We start from the raw sequence: 26,790 nt of genomic DNA, 5'->3' as shown, positions 1-26,790 counted from the left end.
ATTGCAGCTACAGTGTAAACTGGAAATTTATCAAAAGGTTGTTTTCAGATGGTAATTTTCATTGAACAGGAAGCCCACCCATGGCTCCCACCTCTAGAGTCCCTGTAAGTATCAACTTTATGATACAATGTTTTCTTTTAGGGGTGGAGTCCTCTCAGAGGTCAGAAAAGGACATTGGGTCCCTGGAACTGGAGTTCAGGATGGTTGTAGGCTACCATGTGGGTAATAGGAACCAAACCCAGGGCTTCTGCAAGAGTAACAAATGCTCCTAACTGCTAAGCCATCTCTCCAATCCTACTTCTTTTCTTTTTAAATATTTATTTTTATTTATGTTTATGTGTGAGTGTGTGCATGCTGTGTGTGTATGCAAGTGCCCTCAGGACCAGAAGAGGGCGTCAGACCCCCGGAAATGGAGTTACTGGCAGTTGGGAGCTGCCAGAAATGGGCACAGGGAATTGAACTCAGATCTTCTGGAAGAGCAGCAACTGCTCTTTAACCACTATCCCTTGTGACACTTGGTATGAGGCATTTTGCTGTGACCTAAAAACCAGTACACCACCCCTATAGCTTGACACCCTCTTGGATTATCTATTTTTGTTTTTTGAGACAGGGTCTCTCTGTGTAGCCCTGGCTGTCCTGGAACTCTCTCTGTAGACAAGACTGGCCTCAAATTCAGAGAGTGGCCTGCCTCTGCCTCCCCAGTGCTGGATTTAAAGGCTTGTTGTGCCACCACTGCTTGGCTGGATTATCTACTTGTCTGTCTGTCTATTTATCTATTTATTGTGGTACGGTAGATGGAACCCAGGGCCTCCCACATGCCAGGAGGTCACCCTACCACTGAACTGTATTCCACACTTAACTCCCATGGCCTTTGATTTCAATACAATGCAAAACACTCACATTTGCCTGTCCAGAGCCTTCAGCATCAGCTCCCAGAATGCAGTGAGAAGTATGCTCTCCTCCCAGCACCACCCCAGGCAGTTATATGGAGACAAGAGGGAGATAGCTCTGCCTTGCCCTGCCCAGAGCTGGCCACTTCTGGAAGCTTCTGGGGACCTGCTGTTTGCTCTTTGTCCCCCACCACCCTGGAGTCTTTGTTTTCCTGCCTTTTCCAGATTCCCAAGCTTCTTGGGAGGCCTCTGGGAGGGAGGGAGGGGGAGCTGCCTTGGTTAGGGTCATACCAAAGTCCACCTCCGTTCCCCAGTGTTTCTCTCACAGTCTGTTGGAACAGTGGGTGAGTACGGATTTTTCCAGTCCTTCAGAGACGGCAAGTGACTTCCTGGGCCACATTCAACCAGGCCCTGGTAAAGCCCAGGACAGCACATGCCCCTCCCCTCTCAGCCTAGGCCCAGTGGGAGGAGGAGCCCACCTCCCCTCGGAGCTGGCAGGGAAACGAGGGTCAGCCTCTGGTTCCCCTTCCCCAGTCACCTTTCCGTCCCTCCGGCAAGGGATGCCCACTCGGCAGCTTGAGGCAGGGAATATGGGCTTATTAAAGCTTGGGTTCTAGTCCTGCCCGACTGTGCACCCTTGGCCTACACACGAGTTTCTTCATGTGCAGAGTAGGATGTTTACATCCACCATCCCACTGACAGCAGCAGCATCTGGCTCCCCCCTCCAGGCACTTCCTGTGTGTAGGCAGGGAGGGGCTTGGTAGGTGGTCCTCCTCCCTGCCCCCTCCTCTGGGGACTGGCTGGTAGGTTTGGAGGCTGTGGGAGCTGGAGTTAGGAGACGCCCAGATACAAGATTAGCCTGCCCCCAGCATGTTACGCGGTGTCACCTTACAGCGTGGGCCGCCTCTTTGTTTCTGGGGCTGATTTGGCTCTGGGAACAATTGCAGGGTCTGTTAGCCCAGCATTGGCTCTTCCTGCTAGGCAGCTGCCTTTGCCTCCCTGGGTCACCTCACCTGGCCGACGGGTCTCCAGGTGAGGGCTTCCTACTCATTCTTCTCCAGGCCAGTTATGCCGTCTCTCTGAAGGCCCGAGGGCTTTCTGGCTTCCGGAGAGCTAGCCCATGTTTCATTTAGAGAGTTCCCACCTGGGTGACCCTGAATAAGTCTCCTCTCTGCAAATCTCAGTTTCCACTCTGGTCAAGCCAGGGCTCCATTGGATAAATAGGGATCCATTATTGCAAGGTATGCAGGAATATTCCAGAATTCTCAGAAGCATGTGTGCTTGTAAGCATATGTGAGCATGTGCATGAGCATGTGGATCTGACTCAGGCCTGTGATGTACACACACACACACACACACACACACACACACACACACAGAGGTGTGTGGAAATGGGCATGCTCAGTGCATGTGTTCCTGGGGAAGGGCTCAAGACTACTGTCAACTCTTAGGAGTCAGGAATCAGATTTAGGAATCCTAGGCTCTTTAGCATGTCAGGAACCATCCTAGGTCCAGCCTTCCTCTGGCTCCTAGGGCTCCTATTCAGCCTCTGCTCATACACCAGGTTTCCATCATTCTGCCAAGCACAGCCTCCCTGGGCCCCTGGTCTGCCCTTCTCCTTCTTATCTCCCTCTGCCTCCTCCCCTCCCACTTCTCCTCCCCATCCATGGACTTTTCACCTGCAAGTGTAGCAGATAATTCACTGTGTTCGCCCGTGGCCTCGCTCGTCTCCCGCTGGGAGGGCAGGGAGCTTTGCTGACTTTGCTTGCGCCCAGCACAGCCTGGCACATACACAGCAGGAACTCCACAAACATTGCCAAATGGTCAGGAGCCCCAGGCACCCTCCCTGGCTTCTGTTGTCTCCTTTTTGAGGCATGCCTCTCAACAGAAGGGTCTGCAAGGAGCTAGAAGCAGGTAAGGACACAGATGAAAGTGCCAGCCCCTTGGTGAAGGAGGCCTCTGTACTGGAAAACACACACACACACACACACACACACACACACACACCCCGTGGGCCAAGGTTGCTATGTGCTGACAGCATGTTACCTAGGATGACAATATCCTTCTTACCCTGCAAAACTCGGGCCCCTGCTCTATCTCCAATCGCAACCAGGGCACCCTAGCCCTGTGCCCTCCTGGGCAGCCCAAGACCCCCATTAGGAGACAAGCAAGGCAAGACGAGACTGGCGAGGTGTCTGAACAGCAGAGCCAGGGCCTCAGCCCAGGTCCCAGATCCAGAGTCAGGGCTCCAGTCACCAGGTTAGTTCCAGAGAGAACACTATAGCCTAGCCTTGGACTCCAGGCTACCAGGCAACAGAATGAGTGAGCCTCTTGTCAACGGGAACACCTGGGCCCCTGACAGCAGAAAAGCAAGGGATGCTGGGCAGCAGCTTAGCCTGGCCTTGGGGGTCAGGGCAGATGTGGAAACATAGTATTGGAAGCGAACAGCATCCAGGCCGAGGAATATCATAAGCAAAGGCAGGAGGTTCACAGTGCAGTGCAATCCATGGTCTGGAGATGGGAGTAGGGGAGGTGTGAGGAAAGGAAACTCAGGTTGAGGACCTATGGAGCTCTGAGAAAGTCCCGGATGCTGGAGTGTCTTCGGGAAATTGCTGAGCAGTGTGACATCTCTTACTGGCCCCTGAGGATGGCTTTATCAGAAGGAGGTCAGATGACTGTGGGGAGTAGAATGAGTCACACAGTGTCCCCAACACTCTTGAAGAGAAGCAGGCACACCCACTACTGTGTGCATACCTCTGCAGACACCCAGAGACCAATCCCTGACCTGTCCCAAGCTGCACCCACTGGGTATCTCCTCACTAGTGTCACACACTCATTATGTCTCATAGTCACACAGCCTTGTATACACAAATACCACCTCTGCACACCCAGGACAAATCCTAGAGTCCACAAACCCTTGCTGGGCACTCCCCAAAAACCCATACCACAGCATTCCACAGGGGCACCACAGGGAGGGAAATGCTGGGAACTAAGCAGAGGCCCTGACAGGGGGTGGCATAGAGTTACCTAGAATTCTTCTTCTGCCTCTATATCCCTCTTGCATGCACAGCAATGCAGGCTTCAGGGAAGGGGCCCCATGACTCAGAGTCGGGACACAGGCCCAGGATGCTGACTGGGGGCCCGGCCACCTGCTCTCAGCCTCAGCAGCTGGGCTGGCCAGTGACGTTCAATGTCTATCCTTTTGATCACTATGCTGAACTTCACCCAGTATCCTGGTGTCTCCAGGGGGATGACTGGGCTGGGTCTGAAGGCAACCTCAGAAATACTCTGCCTTTGCTTATCTGAGCCTGAAAACTATGGATGGGCTCAGAGGTGGCTTGCATGGCTCAGACACTTCCATGGCCCATTTGATGAGCAGAAATATAATATGGCCAGGTGCTGCTTTAGTCCTGGTCAAGGGTCCAGGCCGTGTATCTGGAGCCAGGATAGAGGGTAGAGCTAGAAGAGCAGCAGAATTCATCCATGAAATCCAAGATTGGCTACAAAAAGGCCACTGGACCTACTGTCTACTTGGATTGACCTGTAACACACAGGCAGTCTGATTGTAGACTGACCTCACACCTGTGAACTTGGTGAGGACCTTGGGGTCACCTCTGGGGTCCCAGCCTATGTAGTTTTGCTTGCCACATCTTTCTTGCCACATGTGGAGCTCACTCTCAAAACAAACAAACAAACAAAAAACCCCACAAAAGACAGCTCTAGTTACCACAATGGGTGTGAAGCAGTTCACTGAAATTTCTAGAACCAGTTGCCTGGGGCTGGTCAAGGCAGGTCTGGTTTTTCCCTTGGTAGTTTGGCAGTCCTTCCCTTCTCTCCAAGGTTCTCCAGCACCCTCTGATACCAATGTAGCCTGATGGCACAGACACACAATTGGCCTGTCCCTGGTTAACACAGCCCTGCTGGGCATTTCTAGATAGCCACCTGCCACTGTGGTGGCGTATGGCTTGGCACCTGGAGAGGCTTAAAGGCTCCCAAACAATTCCGCTTTTGCTCTGTTTTGTTTTGAGACAGGGTTTTTGTATCGCGCAGGCTGGTGTGGAACCCGATATGGAGTGACCTTGGAGTTTCAATTCTCCTGGGATTACAGGCATGAACTGTCATGCCCAGCAACAATTGTGATTTAAAAAACAAACAAACAACAAAAAAAACCGACCAAACCTCAGCTAGAGGTTGAGGTGAAGTTCACCAGAGAGTGCCTGGTAGGTGTGTACAAGGTCCTAGGTCTCATTCCTCAAACCTCAGCTAGAGGTTGAGGTGAAGTTCACCAGAGAGTGCCTGGTAGGTGTGTACAAGGTCCTAGGTCTCATTCCTCAAACCTCAGCTAGAGGTTGAGGTGAAGTTCACCAGAGAGTGCCTGGTAGGTGTGTACAAGGTCCTAGGTCTCACTCCCTTCACCAAGCCCAGCTCTGCATGCCTGTAATTCCAACACTCTGAGGCAGAGGCAAAATCTCAGATTCCAGGCCAACCTCGGCTGCACAGTGAGAAAACATGTCTCCCAACAATAAACAGGAGGTGTGGTGCAACACCATAAAGTCAGCATTTGGGAGGTGGAGGCAGGAGGATCAGGAGTTCTAGGTCATCTTTAGCTACCCAGGGATTTTGAGGCCAGCCTGGGGTAAATGCAAATTTATCTCAAACGAACAAACAAGAAATCAACATAAGTAACTATGTCAATCTCAGTCATATCGGGGTCTGGAACTGAGTGGAGAAATGAATTGAGGGTGGGTAAGATGGCTCAGCAGATAAAGGAGTATGTCAGTGTCTTAGAGTTTCTACTGCCATGAAGAGACACCATGACCATGTAACACGAATTGTTAAACTGTCTTATTAATAAAAAACCCGGAGCCAGGTATTGGGGTAAAGCTGAAAGATCAGAGAAACAAAATAAGCCACAGCTAACCTCACCTTGCCAGTTCCTCAGCCTATCCTGTTTCCACGAATCCTCAGACTTTAAGCCTCTGAGTCCTCACCCCTCAGTTGAACTGCTGCTAAAGGCTTCTAGTTCCTGGTCCTCATATTCCTTCCTGCTTCCTGCCATCACTTCCTGGGATTAAAGATGCATGTCCTTCCCAAGCAAAGACTTGAGATCTCAAGTGCTGGGATTAAAGGTGTTTGCCACCATGCCCAGCTCTGTTCCCAGTGTGGCCTTGAACTCACAGAGATCCAGGTGGATCTCTGTTCTGGATCTCTGCCTCCTGAGTGATAAGATTTAAGACGTGTGTGCCACTACTCTATGTCTAATCTAGTGGCTGGCTCTGTCCTCTGATCCCCAGATATTTGTTAGAGTACAAATAAAATATCACCACATGACCACGGCAACTCTTACAAAGGAAAACATTTCGTTGGGACTGGCTTACAGTTTCAGAGGTTTAGTCCATTATCATCATGCAGGCAGACATGGTGCTGGAGAAGGAGCTGAGAGTTATACATCTTGATCTGCACTGGGCATAGCTTGAGCATAGGAGACCTCAAAGCACACCCCCACAGTGACACATTCCAACAAGGTCATACCTACTCCAACAAAGCCATACATCCTAACAGTGCCACTCCTGGTGGGGGGGGGACGGACATTTTCTTTCAAACCACCACAGTCACCAAGCCTGAAGATCTGAGTTCAATCCCTGAGACCCACATGGAGAAAGGAGAAAACTGTCACACACCTCATTGCCATCTGATCTCACACATGTCAAGATTGGTGTGGCTACTTATTTTTCTAAATTTTTAATAATATGTACATCTGTGTATGAGTATGTGCAAGTGGGTACAGGTGTTCAAGGCCAGGTGCTTGGGAGCCATCTGAAGTAAGTTCTGGGAACCAAAACCAGGTCCTCTGAAAGAAGAGTACTGCTCCCTAACCGCTGAGCCATCTCTCTAGCCCCTAATACACTTTACATTTCTATGTGTGTGGATGTTCTGCTTGCATGTATGGACATGCACTACACTCACACAGCGCTCACGGAGGCCAGAAGAAGTCACCAGATGTCCTGGAGCTGGAGTCACAGCTGACTGTGAGCCACCATTTGAGTGGTGGGAACCAAACCTGGGTCCTCTGCAAGAGCAGCAAGTGCTCTCCTCTGGCCCCTGAAATACTTCTTTTAATTCCATTTTATTAATTGTGTTTGAGTGTGTGTAGGTCAGAAGGCAATTTACAGAAATCAGTTCTCTAATTCAGCCATGTGGTTCTCAGGGGTCAAACAGAGTCATTGACCTTAGCAGCAGATGCATTTACCTGCTGGGCCATCTCACTAACCTGAGAAACGTTATGAACAGGAGCAGGCCTGGCCTCATTCCTCACTGGGGCCTTCTTCAAAGGTGACAGCAAGCAGGGTAGCTGGGATCACGGAGGAGGGTGAAGCTTGAAGGGGTCCAGAGCCTTGGATTCGCCAGGGCCAGGCCGGCTTAACTTGCCTGCCCCACCCAGCCAGGTACTGCCTGCTCTCATATCTGCCCCTGGAAGTCTTCAGCCACAGTGGGAAAGAGTCTGCCGAGCGAGTTGCCCATCAGTTCCTCCTGTGGCCACACCTCCTGTGGCCACAGCACCTCTCACAGTTCCTCCCAGAACCTGGGCTAGCTGTGACTTGATTTGATCACTAGTAAGGAAATGAGAGTGACCAGAACATCCCCAGGTCTGTGCCTCCAGGCCTTAGGGGACTGTTTTCTCCAGGGAGAAATGGAGGCATGTGGTCACTCTGCCACTGGGGAGAGATCATGAAGAGAGCAGCCTGGCACCCACAGGGCAGACAGTTGAGGGTAGTGAGGTGCCAGTGTGCTGAGCTGAGCTCAGGCTGGCCCAGGGTTGACCTCTGGAAACAGGAGCCATTTCTATCAGCCACTTGCTGTTCCATGGAGGGGAGTCAACAGTCCTATCCTACCAGTTGATGGTCCTTTCCTATCACTGCTCTACTTGACATGACAGATACTGGCTACTTTCCCTTCCACTGACTGAGGATGATGTAGGTGCAGAGGGAAAAAGTCATTCTCCCTTGTCCCCAACCCACCCTCATCAAAGACACCAGGCTCTGCCGGGCGGTGGTGGCGCACGCCTTTCATCCCAGCACTCGGGAGGCAGAGACAGGCGGATCTTTGTGAGTTCGAGGCCAGCCTGGTCTACAGAGTGAGTTCTAGGACAGGCACCAAAACTACACAGAGAAACCCTGTCTCGAAAAACCAAAAAAAAAAAAAAAAAAAGAGAGAGAGAGAGAGAAAGAGACATCAGGCTCCTGGGCTTTGAGTGGTTTGAGTTTAAAAACATTTCTCCAGGGGGCTGGAGAGGTGGCTCAGCGGTTAAGAGCACTGGTTGTTCTTCCAGAGGTCCTGAGTTCAATTCCCAGCAACCACATGGTGGCTCACAACCATCTGTAATGAGATCTGGTGCCCTCTTCTGGCCTGCAGGCATACATGTAGGCAGAATACTGTATACATAATAAGTAAATCAATCTTAAAAAAAAAAACAAAAACATTTCTCCAGGGCTAGGCATGGTAGAATCCACCTGTGATCCCAGCACTTTGGAGGCTGAGGCAGGAGGATCAACAAGTGTTCTAGGCTAGCCTGGGCTACACAGTGTGATACTGTCTCGAAAAGAAAAAAGAAAAAACATCAAAACATAAATCTGGACATGGTGGCAGGGGCAGTGGTATGGAATCACAACACTGGAAAGAGAAAGACAGATCAGGAGGTTTTTTTTTTTTTTTCTTTGGTTTTTCGAGACAGGGTTTCTCTGTGTAGCTTTGCGCCTTTCCTGGGACTCACTTGGTAGCCCAGGCTGGCCTCGAACTCACAGAGATCCGCCTGTCTCTGCCTCCCGAGTGCTGGGATGAAAGGCGTGCGCCACCACCGCCCGGCCAGATCAGGAGTTTAAGGCCAGCCTAGGCTACATAATGAATTCAAGGCCAACATGGACTCCTTGAGATGGGGGAGCGAGGAGACAAAGACAAACACCCTACAAGGTGGCTCACACCTTTATTTCCAGCACTCAGGAGGCAGAGACAGGCCAGTCTCTGTGAGGTTGAGGCCAGCCTGGTCTACACAGTAAGTTCCAGACCAACCAATGAGAAACAATAAAGTCAGGCCTGGGGGTTTCACACGTACACTCCCAGCTCTTGGGAGGTGTGAGGCAGCACTTATGCGACGTATTGAGACTCTGTTTCAAGAAAACAAACAATACCTTTCCCTAGGATTGAACCAGGTGCACACTTCCCATGGAGTTCAGCCCAAGTTGCAACAAGGGGCTACAGTTGCAGGGACAGGATGCTACTGTGTGTCAAGTCTGAACAGAAACAAAGATGTTGTCTGAAAATCTTCCAAGGCTCTCCTCTCCTGAGACTGCCCCTCATCCCTGATGCTGCCTACCCACCTAGAGAACCAATCCTACAAGGCAACTATTAAGAGCTCAGCTAGAGCAGGGAGGGATGACACTTTCCCTAGACACCAACAGCCACGGGACAGCCTGGAGTCCACAGGGTCCTCAGAGCCCAGAGAATGGGCACCACACAGCAAGGGAGTGGCCCCATTCCTTTCCTGTCTTCCACCCCTGCCCCCATCAGGCTGTTTGAAAAACCCTGAAACATCTGGGCTGAGGACTGTGAATGCAAATTTCTACAGAGGAGGGCCTCAGTGAGGAAGGTGAACCCTCAGCAAGCATTTGATTTTGTTTGTTTTTCCAGACAGGGTTTCTCTGTAATAGTCCCGGCATTCCTGGAACTCATTTTGTAGACCGGGCTGGTATTGAACTCACAGAGATCCGCCTGCCTCTGCCTCCCGAGTGCTGGGATTAAAGGTGTGCGCCACCACCCGCCCAGCGAGCAAGCATGTTTTATTATTGTTTTTCGTGGCTGGTAGGATTCTGTACATGCGCAGCTCGGGGTCTTGTCTGGCGCCTTACATTATTAACGGGCGACTGTGTCCTCGCCTTAAAAAGCCACCCACAGACCCCCACGCTCTCTCTCTCTGCACTTCTCTTCCTGTGTTTCCTCTCTCTGTCCCTGTTCTGTTCACTCCGCCAGGCCTGGCTCCCCCTGCCCTTTCCCTCCATTAAAGCTCTAAAAACGAATATCGGGTTCTGCTGTAACTCTTCCTTCTGCCTACCCACCAGCGCCGTTCATCCTTTAGAGCAGTGGCACCTTGGATTGAACCCAGGGCTATGTACACCACAGTTGACAAATACTCTACCACGAAACTCTATCCCCAGTTCCTTTATTTATTTATTCTTAACCTCTTTTGTGTGTTGGAGAGGCATGTGGAGACCTGGGGATAACCTGTCCAGAGCTGGTTCCTCCCTTCACTGTGTAGGTCCCAGGGATCAAACTTAGGTCATCAAACTTGGCAGCAGGCTGCTCTAGCTGCTGAGCCATCTCATTGGCCCTATTTATTGAGTCTCTTAGAGGCCAGGCTGACCTTGTACTTAATGTACAGCCAAAGACAATCTTGACATTAGCACAGTGTTCATCCTGGCACATCAAGTCACCTGATAAGCAGACTTGGGTTTTTTGTTTGTTTCTTGAGAGGTTGGAGAGATGGCTTGGCAGGAAGGGTACTTGCCACCAAGGCTGACAACCTGAGTTGGTCAACCTGGGCCCCACACGGTGGAAGGACAGAACTGACTCCTACAAGCTGTCCTCTCATCTCCACATGCGTGCTGTGGCATACACACATCCACACAGATACACAAATCAACAGACCAATGTGAAAATGAATCACGAGACATCTAATTGACTACCAAGCCCGACCTCTGGACAAGGTGGGACAATTTTCTGTAGCTATTCCCAGCAGCCATGTTGTGGGAGGTTGGCTCTGGATAGTTCATGCTTTCGTCTATCACTGTCACTTTATTTACTTTTTAAACAGGGTCTCACTATGTATATAGCCTTGGTCGCCCTAGAGCTCACAATGTAGACCAGGCTGGTCTCAAGCTCAAGAGATCTGCCTGCTTCAGTCTCCCGAGTACTGGGATTAAAGTCATGTGCCACCATGCCTGGCTATCTGTCATTTGTCCTTAATATTTTACAATGTTTATTTATATGTGGGGGAGGGTAGCCCCTTGAGAAGTTATAAGAGGGCACTGGATTCACCAAAGCTAGAGTTACAGGTACTTGTGAGCTGTTTGATGTAGGTGATAGGAATTAATATTTCTGGAAGAGCTGCAAGCACTGAATATTGAGCTATCGCTCCAGTCTCCACCTGACATTTGGGGGGGGGGGGGTGTCGGAGGAGGGGTGGTGAGACAGAGTCTATATAGCCCTTGTTGTCTTGAAACTCATTATGTACACCAGGCTGACCTCGAACTAGGAGGGATTATCTCTGCCTCCTGGGTTCTGGTATTAACGACATGTTCAATCAAGCCTGGTTTAAAAAAAAAAAAGTTATATGTATGGGTGTTTTTGTCAGCATGCCTATCTGTGTATCAGGTGCATGCCTGTATCCAAGGAAGCCAAAAAAGGATGTTGGATTCCCTGGGGGACTGGATATACAGATGGTTGTGACCTACCATGTGAGTGATGGGAACTGAACCTGTCTTTTAGAAGAGCAGCCAGTGTTCTTAACTGCTGAGCCATCTCTCCAGGCCCATCACCTGACATTTCTTAAATACTTCCCAATTGGTCCTAGGCTAGTGGGATGTGTGGAGCAGAACTCAGAGCTGGGAGGGACCAGCAGGCTGACAAATGACTCAGAAAGCAGGTGCTGGGAGGCAGAGGATGGAGCCATGGACGGTTCTCAAGCTCAGCACTGTTGGACCAGAGTGATTTGGCTGAAGCGACACAGGCAGGAGCCTCATCATGGCGGGTAGGGGAAAGAGACACGCGTTGTAAGTCCATTCCTGCCCCAGGCCCCTCCAGACTAAGACGGTAAAAGAGAAAGCTAGCTCAGGCAGCCTCCAAGGGCAGAAATGGACCCAGCCAGTAGGGTCAATAGTGCTCAAAGCTGGCTGCCAGGCAGTCTGTCCTCGATGAGGCCACCCAGGCTCGCAGAAATGTCAAGAGCTTGTCTGCACTGAGCTGGCGCGTCACCTTTGCGTGGGAACAAAGCGCATGCTCATGCTGAGCCTGGGGGGGGAGCAAGGAGGCTGGCAGTGATGTGTTCTTGTTTGGTTTCCAAATAGGGACCCAGAAGGAAGAATCGTGAGATTCCTGTGTCATAGGAAAGATTTGGGAGCCTGGCCAAAGGCGTCCATCTGGACTTGAGCTTAGAAGCCACTGCCCTGCGTCTGGGCCCCTGGATGAAACTGCAGGTGGTACTGGCCCAGCACCTGTGCGGCGAGGCTCTGGCTGAGTTACCACTAGACAGAGTCTTGAGTTTGGTACTTGGTAGATCTTGTCTGACACTCTTGTGACCTGTCCCAGTCCCTGGCCCACGTAGTATGGCAGGACAGGGGTGGACTTACATCTCACTGTAAGACTGCCCACGGTGGCCGGACAATCCTATTAGGAAGCCGACCCTACCCTGCCCAAGGCCACACAACCGCCTCTTCATTTGTCCTAGTTGCTTAACCCCTGTAAGGGACCACTACATGCTAGGCACGGACCTCAGGGCTAGGCACAGCAGTGAATTTCTGAACGAAAGCTGAACGGGTAGCAGAGGAGGGTGGAGCGGGCCTCTCCCAGGAGTTGGCATTTATGCTGAGCCCCATGTGACAAGAGGATCCGGAGCGCTAAGAGATCATTGTTTTTCCTTTGAAGTCAGTGGGTGGGATCCTCTGGGTGGGCTCTCCTCTAGGTCTGCCACCCTTGTCAATACAAACATCTGAGAGTCTTCAGCCTGGTGGGAGAACCAGAAGCCATGCCTGGCCACAAGAAGCCTGGTGATACCCAAGGGCACTCTGGAGTCTTGACTAGGCCCAAGGACACTAACTCTGAGGACCTGACTCCAACTGGTCTGAGCCAGGCAGGTGTTTCAGGTAGCCTAGGGCTGAGTTATGAGAGGGTGAAAGGTACAAAATACTCAAGAGTGTGAGCATCTCTGTCTGATCTAGCCTCAGGGAAGGTGAGGCAGGGGTGGAGAGAGCCCTAGACCAGCATAGGCCACTCGCCTACCTGGCCTTGACACTGCTGTCTAGCTGCTGAGGTTTTCCTGGTCTTAACACTGGGCTCCTCCTCAAGTTCAAAGGCTCCCAGACTCTTCCAGTCTGCCCCAGGCCATCTCACAACCAAGGGAGCCTGGGGGTTGAAAGAACATACTCCCCCAACGAAAACAGGTTCACATGGTACCAGAGCCAGGTGGTACCATAGCCAGAGTCCTACGGCACAGTGCCTCAGCCCTGTGAGAAAAGCTGGCCCTGAGCAGCATGTCTCGGGAGTGTGTGGAGGACCACGGTAGTCCTCAGGACACCTGAGGGCAGAACTGGATAGGAGGAGGGGAGCAGACTCTGATAGGAAGCTTTGCGAATACAGCCCTCTGCTAAGAGTCTCTGCCCAGCGGAGGGGAGGACGTGGGACCCAGTGACTGTAGTGGACAGAACCTAGCTTTGTTCCTGAGCAGACACAGCTTTTCAGCCTGCAGGCAGGCAATCCCGAGAAGGATGAGTAAAGTCCTCAGATGAGAAGCAGCATGCTAAAGATATCCTTCCACCAAATAAAGCCAAATAAAACCAACCAACCAGCGGTGAGGGGGCAAGGCCCCTGACCGGTGACCCAAACACCCCACCCCCATCCCTGGGCTTGCTCCCTGGGGAGAACAGCAGCACTGGCCTCTTTAGCTCAGATGGCAGGCCTGTGGCAAAACCCAGGCTCCGTGGGTGAGGGCGGTGATGTGGTATTGTCATTTACCAGTGTGGTAGACTCGGTTCTCAAACCTCCTGAGCGGAACAGGAGGCAGTCACCTGGGCGCTTAGGTTCGAGACAGACAAGTGACACACCATTATCTTTAGTTCACTGAATTAGGAACATGGCTCTATCTCTAGAGACCAAACAGCACCACTTTCCTGGGGGAGAATCTCCTTTGTCCCAAGTCTTCGTGCATCGGCTGAACCCTGCTCACCTGCAGGGCAGGCGGCTGCCTAGTGGAGAAGAGCAAAGAAGGCCTCCTCCTCCTCTGCTTCTACCCACCCTCCAAGGAACCCCAGCTTCTCCTCGGCACTGGGGGAGCAGCCTCACTTTAGAGACATGGAATCTGAGTGAGAAGTAATCTGAACTGGCCTTTGCCAACAGGAGACACACTGGACGCTGCCTAGCGGCTGCACACACCAAAAAAGGGGTTGCGAACACCACAGTTACAAGGCCACAGATTTGAGCCTGGACTCCAGTCCTGATGGCAGGGCTCAGGCAAGGGAGCACCATGGCCTGCTTCCTCCTCTGAGCACGGGGGCGGCCATGCCGCAGGCAGCCATGTGGTTGCCCTCCTGATTGGAGGCAGGAAACTTCTGTGAACTGGTCCAACTCAGGGTCTGAGCGGCACCATCTTTCCCCTTCATGTCCAAAAACATCGTCCCATCCTCAGTGCCAGTGGCCTTTCTGGGTGGGCGAGAACTTCTTCCTCCCACAGCCACTTTCCACTCTCCTTTCAGCAGAGCCAGAGTCAAGCAGCTTCTTCATCGGCATGAAGTCACCGCACTCAGCACTCCCCATCACAGTCTCCCCAGTACCAGCTGGGAGGAGGGCTAGTGGGCATTTGCTTCAGACTTGGCCTGCCCTCACCATCTGCACCCCGTTGGGAAGCCGACTCCCCGGGTTAGCTCAGCTGCCAGCTGGCTGTCCTGCAGCCCAGGACTCACATTCCTTGGCCAGCTCTCTCTGGTCCTCCCCAGTCCTGCTCTCCTGTGGCTGTTACAGGCCCCACTGCTTTCCTGGCTTTCCTAAGCTTTTCCAGTGACAACCAGGGACAGGCACCCACTCCAACTGTTCTCTACTGTGGATCTAGGAGTTTAGGCTGAAAGAGGGGCAGGGGATGGATAGCCATCCAGAAGCAAGGGGCACTAGCAGAGGTCCCGGGCTATTCCAGGGGAGGTTGAGGCAGGGAGGGCAGTCTTGAGGGAGCAGTGTCTGTCAGGCCTGTGGTAGCTGGGGTCCACAGGACAGCTTCTTGCTATTCTTTGAACATGTCGGAGGCACTCTTGATGGTTTGCCAGCCACCTGCAGCTTCTACACTTGGCCCTGTCTAAGGATGCCTGTGGTCTGGCCTCCAGCCGCCGTGTGGACCAGCAATGCAGTCTGCACTCAGACCACCGCCCAGAGTCATGGTGTAGAACCTGCAGCACGTCAATGACTCGTTGCCCACTGGTTCCATGGCACCTGCAAAGGTCAAGAAGCTTGTCCTGCCTTGGCACTAGCCTTCTGTGCCTACACAAACTTGCGCCAAGACTGCTCTAAGGCCAGACTAAGGTGCTGTCATCACGCTCTGCTCGCCGTGGTCCACACTCCAGAGGCGGTAAAACTCAGCAAAGTCCACATAGGGCTCAACACGGCCGTCCTCACCAGGTGGGAGTGAGTGAGCAGGTCTGGAGCGGAAGAGGCCCCCATCGGAGCTGGAGCTGCTGCTCTGCGTGTGTGTGTTGGTGGATTGGAGGGTCAGAGTGGGGCTCTGGCTGCAGAAGAAGAGGGGAAGGATCAGTCTGGGGTAGCTGCAGCAGGGACCCCAACTTCCAACCTAGAGACAAGAGTGGTTCTTTAGCCACGGGCCTCTCTGACAAAGATCTCATAAAAGCCAGCTGGACAGATGTTCTTAGAGACAGATAAAAGGGCAAGTGTACTTATTTGTTTTTTTTTTTTTTTGAGAGTCTTGCTATATAGACAGGAACTCTTGATCCTCTTTAACTCTCCCAAGCGCTAGATCACTAGCATCCACCATGAACAGCCTTCAAACTGTTTTTTCCTTTTCTGTATGTGTTGAGGGGTGCCCACAGAAGCCAGAAGGCAGCATCTGACCCACTGGAATTGGAGTTACAGGTGGTTGTGAACCACCTGATACAGGTGCTGGGAACTGCTGCAGGCCGCAGGAATATATCATAAGAACTCAGCTGGTTATGGGAAAGTCACTACCTGGAGGAATCAGGGAATTCCTCCAGAGGAAGCCAAATCCCAAGGAGTTTTTGGTGTTACTTGGCTTGTTATATATCAGCTGTCTTCTGTTATAAAAATCATGTGTGCCTTCATAGTTTTCCCAATTGACTAAGGAGTTTTGTGTACATAGATTCATTTCTTTTCATCAAAGATTAATTATCAGCTGGTTATAGATTCTTCCCGGACCCTGGGAGGGGACTATCGAGGGGCTGGACCCCCATAATCCCTGATAGGGAACCACTCAGGTCCACTGCAAGAGCAACAAATGCTCTTCACCACCGAGCGATCTCTCCAGCCCATAGTGTTTCCACAGCACCCTTAACACTGTGGTAAGAGGAACGCTATTGGGGATTGAACCTAGGAGTTCATGCATGCTAGTCCACTGCCTGCTCACTAAGATACATCCACCAGTGGCCCACCTTTCTTCACAGAGCTTGCTATATGACAGCTCAAGGCTGGCCTAGGTGACAGAATAAGGCTCAGCACCAGGAGAGGAGGAAAGCTGTGAGGCTTGGGGAGTCAGACAGAGAAGCATGAACTCTTGCCTGGTCAGCTTTGTGGACACAGCTGGTGGTTTCCTGGGGAAGCCTGGTGGGGAGGAGAGGCTACCCATGGTTCCCAGATGTCGATCAGCCCCTCCCATCCACAGAGGTGGCTGCAGGAACAGCAGCAGCAGCAAAGACTTAGGGACAGAAGGGAGGCCCTCTCAAGAGGCAGAGGCAAACAGGACACTCCCTCCCCGCCAGCCCTTCTAATTGGCCACATCCGGCTAAGTTCTATCCATGTAGAGGGGCTGGGTGTGGCAGCTGTATTATTCCATCAATGTAGGGCTGGAATGTGGAAACCAGATCCCCCTGGAGGGGCCGGGTGGGGGCAGGGTGCACAGTCACAGAAATCAAGGGGGAGGGTGGCCCACAGACCTGTCTGGCAGGTCTGCACTTTGCCCCTCCTCTCAGGCCATGGCCTCCATCCCCAGTGCCCTTTAAACTAGACAGCTGACAGGGATGGTAATGAGGGAGAGAGCAGCAGCTCTGAGGAGCCAGTACAGGCCAGGCAACGTCCCCAACTACAGATGCATGAAACCAGTGACCCTCTGTCACAAGCTCCAGAACAGGAGGAAAACCAGAGAAGCTGCCCACGGATGAATGCTGGCCCGAAACACCATCAGTCAGCTGCCTCGCTCCTTTCTCAGGCCTCCTTCTCTACCCTGTCCTAAACCTCCACCTGCCCCAGGTCCAGTTTTAACACCTACTAGAACTAATGAATGTACAGCTCCTTCCTGCCTGTGTCTAAGGAGACTCCTGTGGGGAACTGGAGAGGTCCAAGCCTCCAGGGTCCCCAGACCTCAGGGCCTCCCTCATCCCACTCTACTGGGCCCCAGGGCTTGATTGCACAGCTCTCTCTGTCCAGGCCCCCAGGACTCTCTCCAGAGTACAACAGCTTACTTGGTGAGGGTGGGAGTGGCTTCATCCAGGGTGGAGGCACTGTGGGCGCCATTGACCATCTGGCCCTGAGAAGGCATGACGAGGGAGAGTGTCACACTGGTCTTGCTGGTGTTCTGGGCACTTGAGTAGGGCACAGAAACAGGGTACACACGGCCCCCTGCAATAGGAGAGAGAGAGAGAGCAGGAGGAATGGAGATAAGTCTGGAGGGAAGCAGGGTAGTAGGTTCGAGGCTGCTCTTAAGTGACAAGGGCTAAGTGAGAGCTAAGAGGCACCTAAAGGCCCAGCATGGCCCTCCACCCTTGGGTAGATGTTCCTGAACGGCGGCAGTGGAACCTCCCTCCAGCAAGGAAGCCCACTGAGGCTCGAGGCAGGAGTGGAAGGAAATGCTGCCCGGCCTAATGAAAGGGTTACTGCCTGGCTTTGCACAGATGCCTCAATCCAGAGGGTAGTCTGTTTCTAGCTGAGGCTGACCCAATGAAAATATGGTTGCAATAACAGGCCAGAGGGACTCCAGGAACCCGGGTGTCCATGGGAGAGCAAAACCATGCGGAGGCGGGAGCTCCAGAGTTTGCTTGTTTAAAAACAGAAGGAAATATAGCCCTCAGGACCAGTACAGAAGGTCTGACCTCTGTCCAAGCAACTTTATTCAAGGACTAAAGAGGAAATAGGGACAGAGTGAAATGTCTCCTCAGCCCAAAGTGGTCCGACACAGTGCCAGGTTCTGGGGTGGACCATCTGTCCCCACACCTGACCTCATCCAGGTCCCATCATGCTAGAGCCTTTCCCTTTCCTGTTAGGGTTGCTAAAGAGGGTGAGAAGTGACCACGCTCCTGGCAGGGCACAGGCTAGGAGGCACTCCACCATCAATGGTGGCAACTATCACCTCTGCTACCTGCCTTTGTGATGGTACATGGTGTGCTCATGTATCAAGACTTTAGGGGTGGCCACTTTAGGGGTGGCCCAGGCCAGTGATATTATCCTCATTGTACAGACAAAAGGACTAAGGACAGACTTGCAGCTCAGAGTCTATACATCTGGCAGCCTGTGCTGAGCAAGGCCAGGCCACTGGTTCCACCTGCATTCCCAGCAGTGAGCTCACCTCATCCCACTCTGCACTGCCTCCAGCCCAGGACTCATCTTAGGTGCTCCTGTCTGTACAGCAGATGGCATACATACCTGGGGCCGGGGTTGGTGCAGGCTGGCTCATTTCACCCAGTGGGTAGCCAAAGTTCCTCACCAGCAGGGTCATGTCTTCATGCCGTGGGCAGAACTTGGCACGCTCCCCACCACTGGCAAAGGTGTCACTGTGGATACGCTTCACACGGTCTACCACAGCCTGGGCCACTGCATCCAGGGAGGTCTGCTTAGCAAATTCGGTGTCAATCATTGCGGCAATCTCCTGGGGGTGTGGAGGGAGAACTTGATGGGGAATGCAACGTGGCCCAGGGGAAGGCGCCAAAATTCCAGGGCCCAGTGTAGGAGACTCAGGGATCACTAGCCTAGCAGGTGAAGAAAGTCTCTGCCAGTTAAACTGTAATCTGAGCTTTTCAAGCTGTTCAGGATAATCCTTCTGGAACACACTGTGTAGAAAAGGTGTGGGAGCCTGTGATCTCTCTACTGGCTTCCATGCCTCTAAATGGGTAACATCCACCTCAGTGGGATTACATAACCTAACGGATGCAAGGGCGCTCTGAGGACTGCTAAGAAATGCAGGGCAAAGGCTGTGATTATGCCATCTTCCCGGAGAAAACACCTATGCTACGTGCAAGGCATTTTGTCAGGAACTGCCCTCCAAGAAGTCCTCTGTCCGGTGTATTCTAGAACCTAGTAGATGCTTCTCAGTGCATCTATTGTGAAGACCAAAAGGGAAAAAAAAAAAAAAAATCACACTGAATGATCAAAAGCTCAGCAGATGTGGTGGTATATATGTTTGTCCTCCAGCACTCAAGAGGCAGACACAGGGGGATCACTGCAAGTTCCAGGCCACACATAGTGAGACCCTGTCTCAAAAAACAAAAATGAACAAACAAAACCAAACAAAAAGACCAAAAGCACAAACTCACGTCCTCTGCCTGATGACGGGCTGTCACATCCTGGGGGTGGGGGGCGGGGAGCACCAGGACCTGGCACTGAGGTGTGGCTGTGTCTGGCCCGCCACACCACCTGAGACAGGATCCTAGACCTCCTCTGTGAGGAAGTCACCACTGGCCCTCTATGCTAGAGGCTGCTGGAATGAAGGACGAAATATAATGGGCAGGAAACCCTGGACACAGGGACTAGGTGACAGACAGTCAGGCTTTAGTGAGCGGAGGAAGCAAACTGAGGGCTATGGGACACACCTGTGAACCCCAGCACTCAGGAGGCAGAGGCAGGAGGATTCCAAATTTAAGGCCAGCCTGGACTACACCACTAGTTTTAAGCTAGCTTAGGCTACAGAGCAAGATTCCATCTCAAAATGGAGAAAGAAAAGGAAAGAAAGAAAGAAAGAAAGAAAGAAAGAAAGAAAGAAAGAAAGAAAGAAAGAAAGAAAGAAAGAAAGAAAGAAAGAAAGAAATAGAAAAAGAAAGGAAGGAAGGAAGGAAGGAAGGAAGGAAGGAAGGAAGAAGCAAAGCAAAGCAAAGCAGAGCAGGGAAGGATAAAGGATTACCTTTTCACACGTACAAGAACCATACCAAAAAAAGAGGAGCGGGCAGATCTGAACTCAAGGAACAGGCAGCTCCCCTTCAAATGCCTGCCCAGCATTGTGTCACAGGCCTGTATTCCTTGCTACCTAAGGAGCTGGGGCAGGAGGATGCTGTTTGAGGCCTGCCTGGTTTACAAAGTAAGTTCAAGCCTAGCTTAGGCAACGGCTTGTCTCAAAACAAAAACAGAATGGGCTGTGCCTGTAACTCAGAGGTAGAGTGCCTGCCAAGCAGCCTCAAGGCCCCGAGTTCAGGGCACAGAACACACAGGTCCTGTGTGACCCTGGAAGTCTCTCTGACGGCCACTGTCTGTCTGTCTTGTATCTCTAAGGTGTAGAGAAATAAGGAGCTCCCAGTGACTGAGTAACTTTGTCCTCTCACCGTGGAGCTCCCCATAGTCCCCAGAGGGAGAATCTGCCACACGGGAGGCAAAGGTAGCCCCAGGCCCAGTGGGAAGGGAAATGAGACCAAAGCCTGGCAGCATTCTGGGCAGCAGGCCATGGCCCTTTTCTTTTCTTTTCCTTTCTTTTCAGTTTATTTTATGTATGAGTGCTCTATCTGCATGTACACCTTGTGCCACAAGAGGGCATCAGCTCTCACTAGAGATGGTTGTGGGCTACTGTGTGGTTGCTGGGAACTGAACTCAGGACCTCTGGAAGAGCAGCTAGTGCTCTTAACCACTGAACCATCTCTTCAGTCCTGTCAAGGCCCTTTCTGACTCTGTTACCTTCCTTTCCTGAAGCCCCAGAGGCAGTACAGTTCCCATCTTTTTGCTTCAGGTCCTGGCTTTGAGCCCTAAAAATATGTCTGGTGACAGTACTTGGGAATCAGGGCTCCGGGTCACCAGCACACTGCCCATGGGTTGGCCTGCTGTGCTCCATGCCACTTGCTTGCCCTACCCAGCTCACCTGGTTGGCCTGCCCGGGTCCATGGGCTGCCTCCAGGGCCTTGTACAGTCCCTCGGACATCAGCACCAGGAAGCCTGTCACGCCATCCAGAGGCTGTGCGCCATGGATTTCCGGCTCCGCGATGATGGGTTTGGACTTGGCAGCACTATGGGAGAGTGGAGTGAGGGCTTGGTGTGGAAAGGTCCCCAGGGGGCACTGCTTCTGCTGAGGGTAAGAGTCTACACTCAGAACAGAAAACATTTGACTTCCTAAGAGGGAAAGCAGAGCTGTCTCCTGAGGCAGCCCCTAAAGTAAAGCCCAGGGGCATGAAGACAAAGGTCAGAGGGCAGATTTGGGCTCCATTCTGGGCTTCCTGCCACAGCCTGGTGTGCGGCAGGGCGGGGTGGAACGGAGCATCAAAATGGCTGTTACTTATGTACGCATTAACTGACAAGGTCTCGAGTAGCCTCTGCTGATTTACATTTATGTACCCAAGGATGACTTCGGGCTCCTGATGTTCCTGCCTCTACCTGTCAAGTGCTGGATGACAAACCTGGACCACCACGGCACCTGGCTGGGAGGTTATCTTTCAAAGGCCTGCATGTCAGCTGGGTGATGCCATGGATGCCTGTATTCTCAGTACTTGGGCAGCTGTGACAGGAGGAGGATGTCACAGTCAACACAACATAGGCACTACTATGGGTCATCTCAGTCTGGGTCACTAGTAAGAGCTATTTTGAAATAAAAATAAATTTAAAAGCAAATAAAAGCCCATCCTCTTGCTATAACTTGAACTCTGCCAAGATAGTATCTATTTCAACTAAGATCCCATATAATACCATGGCAGATGTGTGTCAATCATTATAGTGTCAAAACACTCTAGCACATGTGTCCTGTGAGGACATTTTTGACAAAACACTGCGAGGAGGGAAGTCTGGGAACATCCGCAGTGTCATTACTCGGGGTTGCTCAGGTAGAGGCTGACACAGCCATCTGCTGGAGTCACCGAGTGTCATTACTCGGGGTTGCTCAGGTAGATGCTGACACAGCCATCTGCTGGAGTCACCGAGTGTCATTACTCGGGGTTGCTCAGGTAGATGCTGACACAGCCATCTGCTGGAGTCACCGAGTGTCATTACTCGGGGTTGCTCAGGTAGAGGCTGACACAGCCATCTGCTGGAGTCACCGAGTCTGTTATAAGGCTCGAGGCAGCTGTGCAGGTGTGGAGGGACAGACACCTTCATGGAAGCAGAGGCACGTGACCTGTCCTGACCACCCTGAGCTGCTCCTTGTCATGTCAGTTAGATATTCATAAAGTGGTTCAGGGAGAAGACAGAGGTAGAGCTTGGGGGTGCACCCTCGCTCCCATGACACACAGAAGCACACAGTGCATGTGTGTGTGTGCTACAACATCTGGAGGCAGGATACAGAAGGGACGAGCAGCCTCGGGGTGGGGGGTGGGGTCTGGCTTGGGAAGGAAGGCTGCACGTACCCTTTCTGAGTGTTTTAAGTCACAGACCTCCTACCCCATGAAGTAAATAGAACCCTGCAAACTAGGGGCAAAGCTTTCCAACACTGGACATTCAGATTCTGGGAGGAGAAGGAATGTTAACTTAGCCAGGAAGCCTGGCCTTGCTGAGGGAGTCTCTGGTAAATTTTTCTGGCTGTGACACAATGCTGGAGTGGCACCACCTAGGCGCTTGTGAGAAGTTACCCACCACAGCTAGCCAGAGGTGAAGGACCAAATTCAGGCTGCCTGGGCCCACCACCAATACCATGACTGGCCAGGGTCCTGAATGTCTCCATGCCTCAGTTTCCCCTCATGGACATGCCTGTGGGTTAATGACAGGACCCAGCTTAGAGGGTCTGAGGAGGAGGTGGACAAGAGGCCATGCATAAGGAGTGAGCACACTAGGCATAGCAAAGGCTCACCAGGACCATCACTGCCGTGGGGACTTGGGTAGCCCAGGCTACCCAAGGGAGCGGCCCTGGAAGGGAATGGACGAGTCATCCCCCAGCTCTACCTGGCCTAAGTCACAGACAGGGACTAAGAGCCCTTTGGTCTTGTCAGCTCCTGTTCACGCTGGCACCACCGCACGCGGTCACTGGACCCTCCCGCCAGGCTCTGTGGCACTTTTGCTGCCCTGGACTTGGTGAGTTCCATCCTTGACCCTTGTGGGCCTCGCTCACAGGACCAGACTGCTGGCCTGGGGCCACTCCACACGGAGGCAGAAAGTATCTTCTAGGGCCCATAGCACCCCTGCCGCTGCAGCCTGGGATCTGTTTTTACCCCAGCTCCTCTGGTCTCACAAATGGCTGGGGCTGCAGGGATGACCACCTACCTGAGCAGGTCAATGTCAGTGTAGCCGTATTTGACCTTGTAATCCCCAATGCGCCTGGTGCTCTCCTGTCCACAGATGACGCCCACCTGCTTGACCTTGCCTGCATCCAAACCTACCGAAGAGAGGACAACTCGACAGGCCCCTTCCTCCTCGTGAAGAGTGGAAGGGGGTGGTGACGAGACGGCCACACACCCGGTGAGTGAGGACAAAATAAAGGGAAATGGAAACGATGCCCAGGTACCACAGAGCGCAACAACCCAGTGTCCCCATTCTCAGTCCCTAACCTTAAGGGAACAACCCTCATTCGGGCCCTGCTATGGCTGGAGGGTGTCATGTCCCCATGGCCTCATGTGTCTGAACACTTAGCTCCTAGCTGGTGGTGCTGTTCCGCGAGGCTATGGAACCTTTTGGATATGGGGTCTAGCTGGTAGCAGGACTGCAGAGTGGGCTTTGGAAGGTATAGGCTAACCAGCTTCTGGTCCTCTCTTCGCTTCCTGATTTGCTAAGATTGAATAATTAGCTGTCACAGAACCCTGCCCCCACAGGTGGAGACTCAGCCACCATGCCTTCCCATCATGACGGACAGTATCCCTTAACAGGATTAGTCAAGAAAAGCCCTTTCTCTCTTCAGCTACTTCTGTCAGGCATCTGGCTGCAGTGAAGAGAAAAGTAACTCAAGTTAGGCTTCTCCCTGCAGGCGCTGTAGCCCTAGTCAGTGCGGTCCTGTCTGCCTCTGCTCAAAGCCCACAAGGCAGCCATGTCTGCAGGGCTGGGAGGGAAGGGAAGGCTCCAGCCACACTGAGACTGCAGGGCTTTTCTGCTCTCTTGGAATCTCTCAGGAACAGGGATCTGTGCCTACGACGTTCCAGGCACTCCTCTGGGAAGCAGTTTACATTCACTAACTCTCCAAAGGGGGTTACCACCACCCTCAGCGCAGATGAAGAGGTTCCCACGCCACAACGGTCCAGCAGCAGATGCAGCCCTGGCTACAGGCCCAGTCCTTCTGGCATGCACCTCCCTCTCCCAGTCACCAAAGGAAGGTGCAGAGGGAGCCCAGGAGCTGGCCTCCCTGTTCCCACAGGTCCCCGAGCCCCGTCTCCCCACTCACCCAGTTGTGAAAGACGGAAGAGCTCATCCTCGTTCTCCGTGGTGTGGTCCACGTTCAGCTGTGTCACCTGCAGCCCATCCACCGTAGATTTGCACAGAAGGGCCCGGTTCGTACCTGCGGCACAGTGTGACCAAGAGTAAGCCGAGGGAGACACAGCACCCACCGACACAACAGGGGGGACATGCAGACGTCACACACCAAGGGGCTCAGACACGGGGTGACTCGCCAAGCAAGGACAGCTGAATCAGGACGGAAGCAGGCTACATGTTACAGTGTGCTCAGAGGACTGAGCTTACTAAGATACCTGTCCTTAGGGACCGATACCAAGTCTGCAGATCATCATGGCACAGTCTCTGTGGTTGCTCTCAAACCATTTGGGAAGAAGGGGCCCTGGAGGAAACAAGACTGGCCACAGGACAGTAACTGTCGGGGCTGGAATGGGGCATGTCGGTTCACTAACTACTATTTACCAGCCGTTTTACATTCTGCAAGTTGATCCCTAAGGAAATCTTAAGAAAAGGAGGAAGAGGAGCTGGAGAGATGGCTCAGCGGTTAAGAGCACTGGCTGCTCTTCCAGAGGACCCAGGTTCAATTCTTAGCACCCACATGGCAGCTCACAATGGTCTGTAACTCCAGTTCTAGGGGATCTGACACCTTCACACCAATGCACATAAAATAAATTTAAATAAACTATTAAAAAGAAAGGGAGAAAAAGAGAGAGAGAGAGAGGAAGGAAGGAAGGAAGGAAGGAAGGAAGGAAGGAAGGAAGGAAGGAAGGAAGGAAGAAGAGGAGCGGGCTGGAGAGATGGCTCAGAGGTTAAGAGCACTGGTTGTTCTTCCAGAGGTTCTGAGTTCAATTCCCAGCAATTACATGGTGGCTCCCAACCATCTGTAATGAGATCTGGTGCCCTCTTCTGGTGTGCAAGCATACACACAGAACACTGTATACATAATAAATAAAATCTTAAAAAAAAAAAGCGGGGAGGGGGAGTGAGTCAGGAATGCCATGAGCCCTAATGGTGGTTTGAAAGAAAATGGCCCCCAAAGGGAAAGGCACTAATGGGGGGTGTGGTTTTGTTGGAGGACGTGTGTCACTATGGAGGTGGGCTTTGAGGTCTCATATAAGCTCAAGATATCACCCAGTGAGACAGTCTCCTTTCTGTTGCCTTCTGATCGAGATGCAGCCAGCACCATGTCTATCTGCATGCTCCCCTGAACTCTAAGTTGCCACTCCAATTAAACATGGTTCCTTTATAAGAGTTGCTGTGGTCATGGTGTCTCTTACAGCCCTGACAGTGACAAGCATCCTGCACCAGCTCTTGGGTCCCCTGACAGCCCCTCCTCTGGCCTTAAATACCAATGTCCCTGTCACCCAGCTTCCTGCTGTTTTGGAGAGTGCAGAGCAGGCCTTCACTCTAGGTAACTTCTTTGAAAAGAAGCAGCCATGGGGCAGGAGGTGTTGGGAGCATAGAGGTTCTTACACTCATAGATAGCACTAGGGAAATCAGGAATGTCAGACATGCAGGGTTGTCTCTTCAAAGGAACAGATACATAACCTGTTTTCTGGAAACGGAGGTACTTAACAGCCTAGATGACCTCTGTGCTATCTTTAGGGCCAGGTCATGTGTGGCTCCTCCAGGACCTGACTCAAGTGGTTAATAGCTCAGATGACCTCTGAGCTCTCTGTGTGCCCAAGACCACCCCAGATCCTTCCCTAGGTCCTTAACAAATGGAGCCTATCTACAGAACACATTTTCATGGAAGAAGTGACTTGTACTTGGAAAAGTTTCACCGGGTGTGGTGGCATATGCCTTTAATCCCAGCACTTGGAAGGCAGAGGCAGGGGATCTCTGTAAGTTCAAGACCAGCCTGATCTACATAGTGAGTTCCAGGACAGCCAGGAGAGACCCTATCTCAAAAAAAAAAAAAAAAAAAAAAAAATGAAAAGAGTTTTGATATAATTATACTCTACTGTGCACACGGGATTGTGTTATACTTGGAAACATTTTTCCAAACTGTACTGTACTTAAATATGCCTAAAATAAACTGCCTGGTGTCAGACTCTAGCACAGTGGTTCTCAACCTTCCTAATGCTGATACTCATTAATACAGTTCCTCATGTTGTGATGACCCCAACCATAAAATTATTTTATTGCTATTTCATAACTGATTTTGCTACTGTTATGAATCATAATGTTAATATTTATGTCTTCTGATGGTCTTAGGCAATCCCTGTGAAAGGGTTGTTTGACCCCTAGGTTGAGAGACATTGCTCTAAAAGTCTGAACCAACAACAGGCTACTGAATCATGTTGAACTGGATTTGCCTCACAGGGATTAGATCATTACTCTACTAGCCCTGGTGTCTGCAGAGACCCACACAGAAATGGCTCAGCAGTTAAGAGCACTGGCTGCTCTTCCAAAGGAT

At 51.9% G+C, this 26,790-nt stretch overlaps 1 protein-coding gene across 1 annotated transcript in view; it reads right to left on the bottom strand.

The window, feature by feature from the left end:
- Positions 1-13,751: 13,751 nt before the first annotated feature.
- Positions 13,752-26,790, bottom strand: part of Tab1 (TGF-beta activated kinase 1 (MAP3K7) binding protein 1) — a 36,312-nt gene continuing 23,273 nt past the window's right edge. The window contains exons 6-11 of the mRNA XM_052748374.1: positions 24,364-24,477; positions 23,256-23,367; positions 20,935-21,079; positions 18,522-18,744; positions 17,345-17,501; positions 13,752-15,424 (exon numbers count right to left, since the gene is read on the bottom strand). Of these exons, the coding sequence (XP_052604334.1) occupies positions 15,217-15,424; positions 17,345-17,501; positions 18,522-18,744; positions 20,935-21,079; positions 23,256-23,367; positions 24,364-24,477 (959 nt within the window). The 3' untranslated portion in view covers positions 13,752-15,216. The remainder of the gene's footprint in view (positions 15,425-17,344; positions 17,502-18,521; positions 18,745-20,934; positions 21,080-23,255; positions 23,368-24,363; positions 24,478-26,790) is intronic.

The sequence above is a fragment of the Peromyscus californicus genome, unplaced genomic scaffold (assembly GCF_007827085.1).
Source record: "Peromyscus californicus insignis strain IS unplaced genomic scaffold, ASM782708v3 Scaffold_20__1_contigs__length_68692818, whole genome shotgun sequence".
NCBI lineage: Eukaryota > Metazoa > Chordata > Mammalia > Rodentia > Cricetidae > Peromyscus > Peromyscus californicus.
Note: the sequence above shows the minus strand (reverse complement) of the source record. Positions and strands in the feature narration are given on the sequence as shown.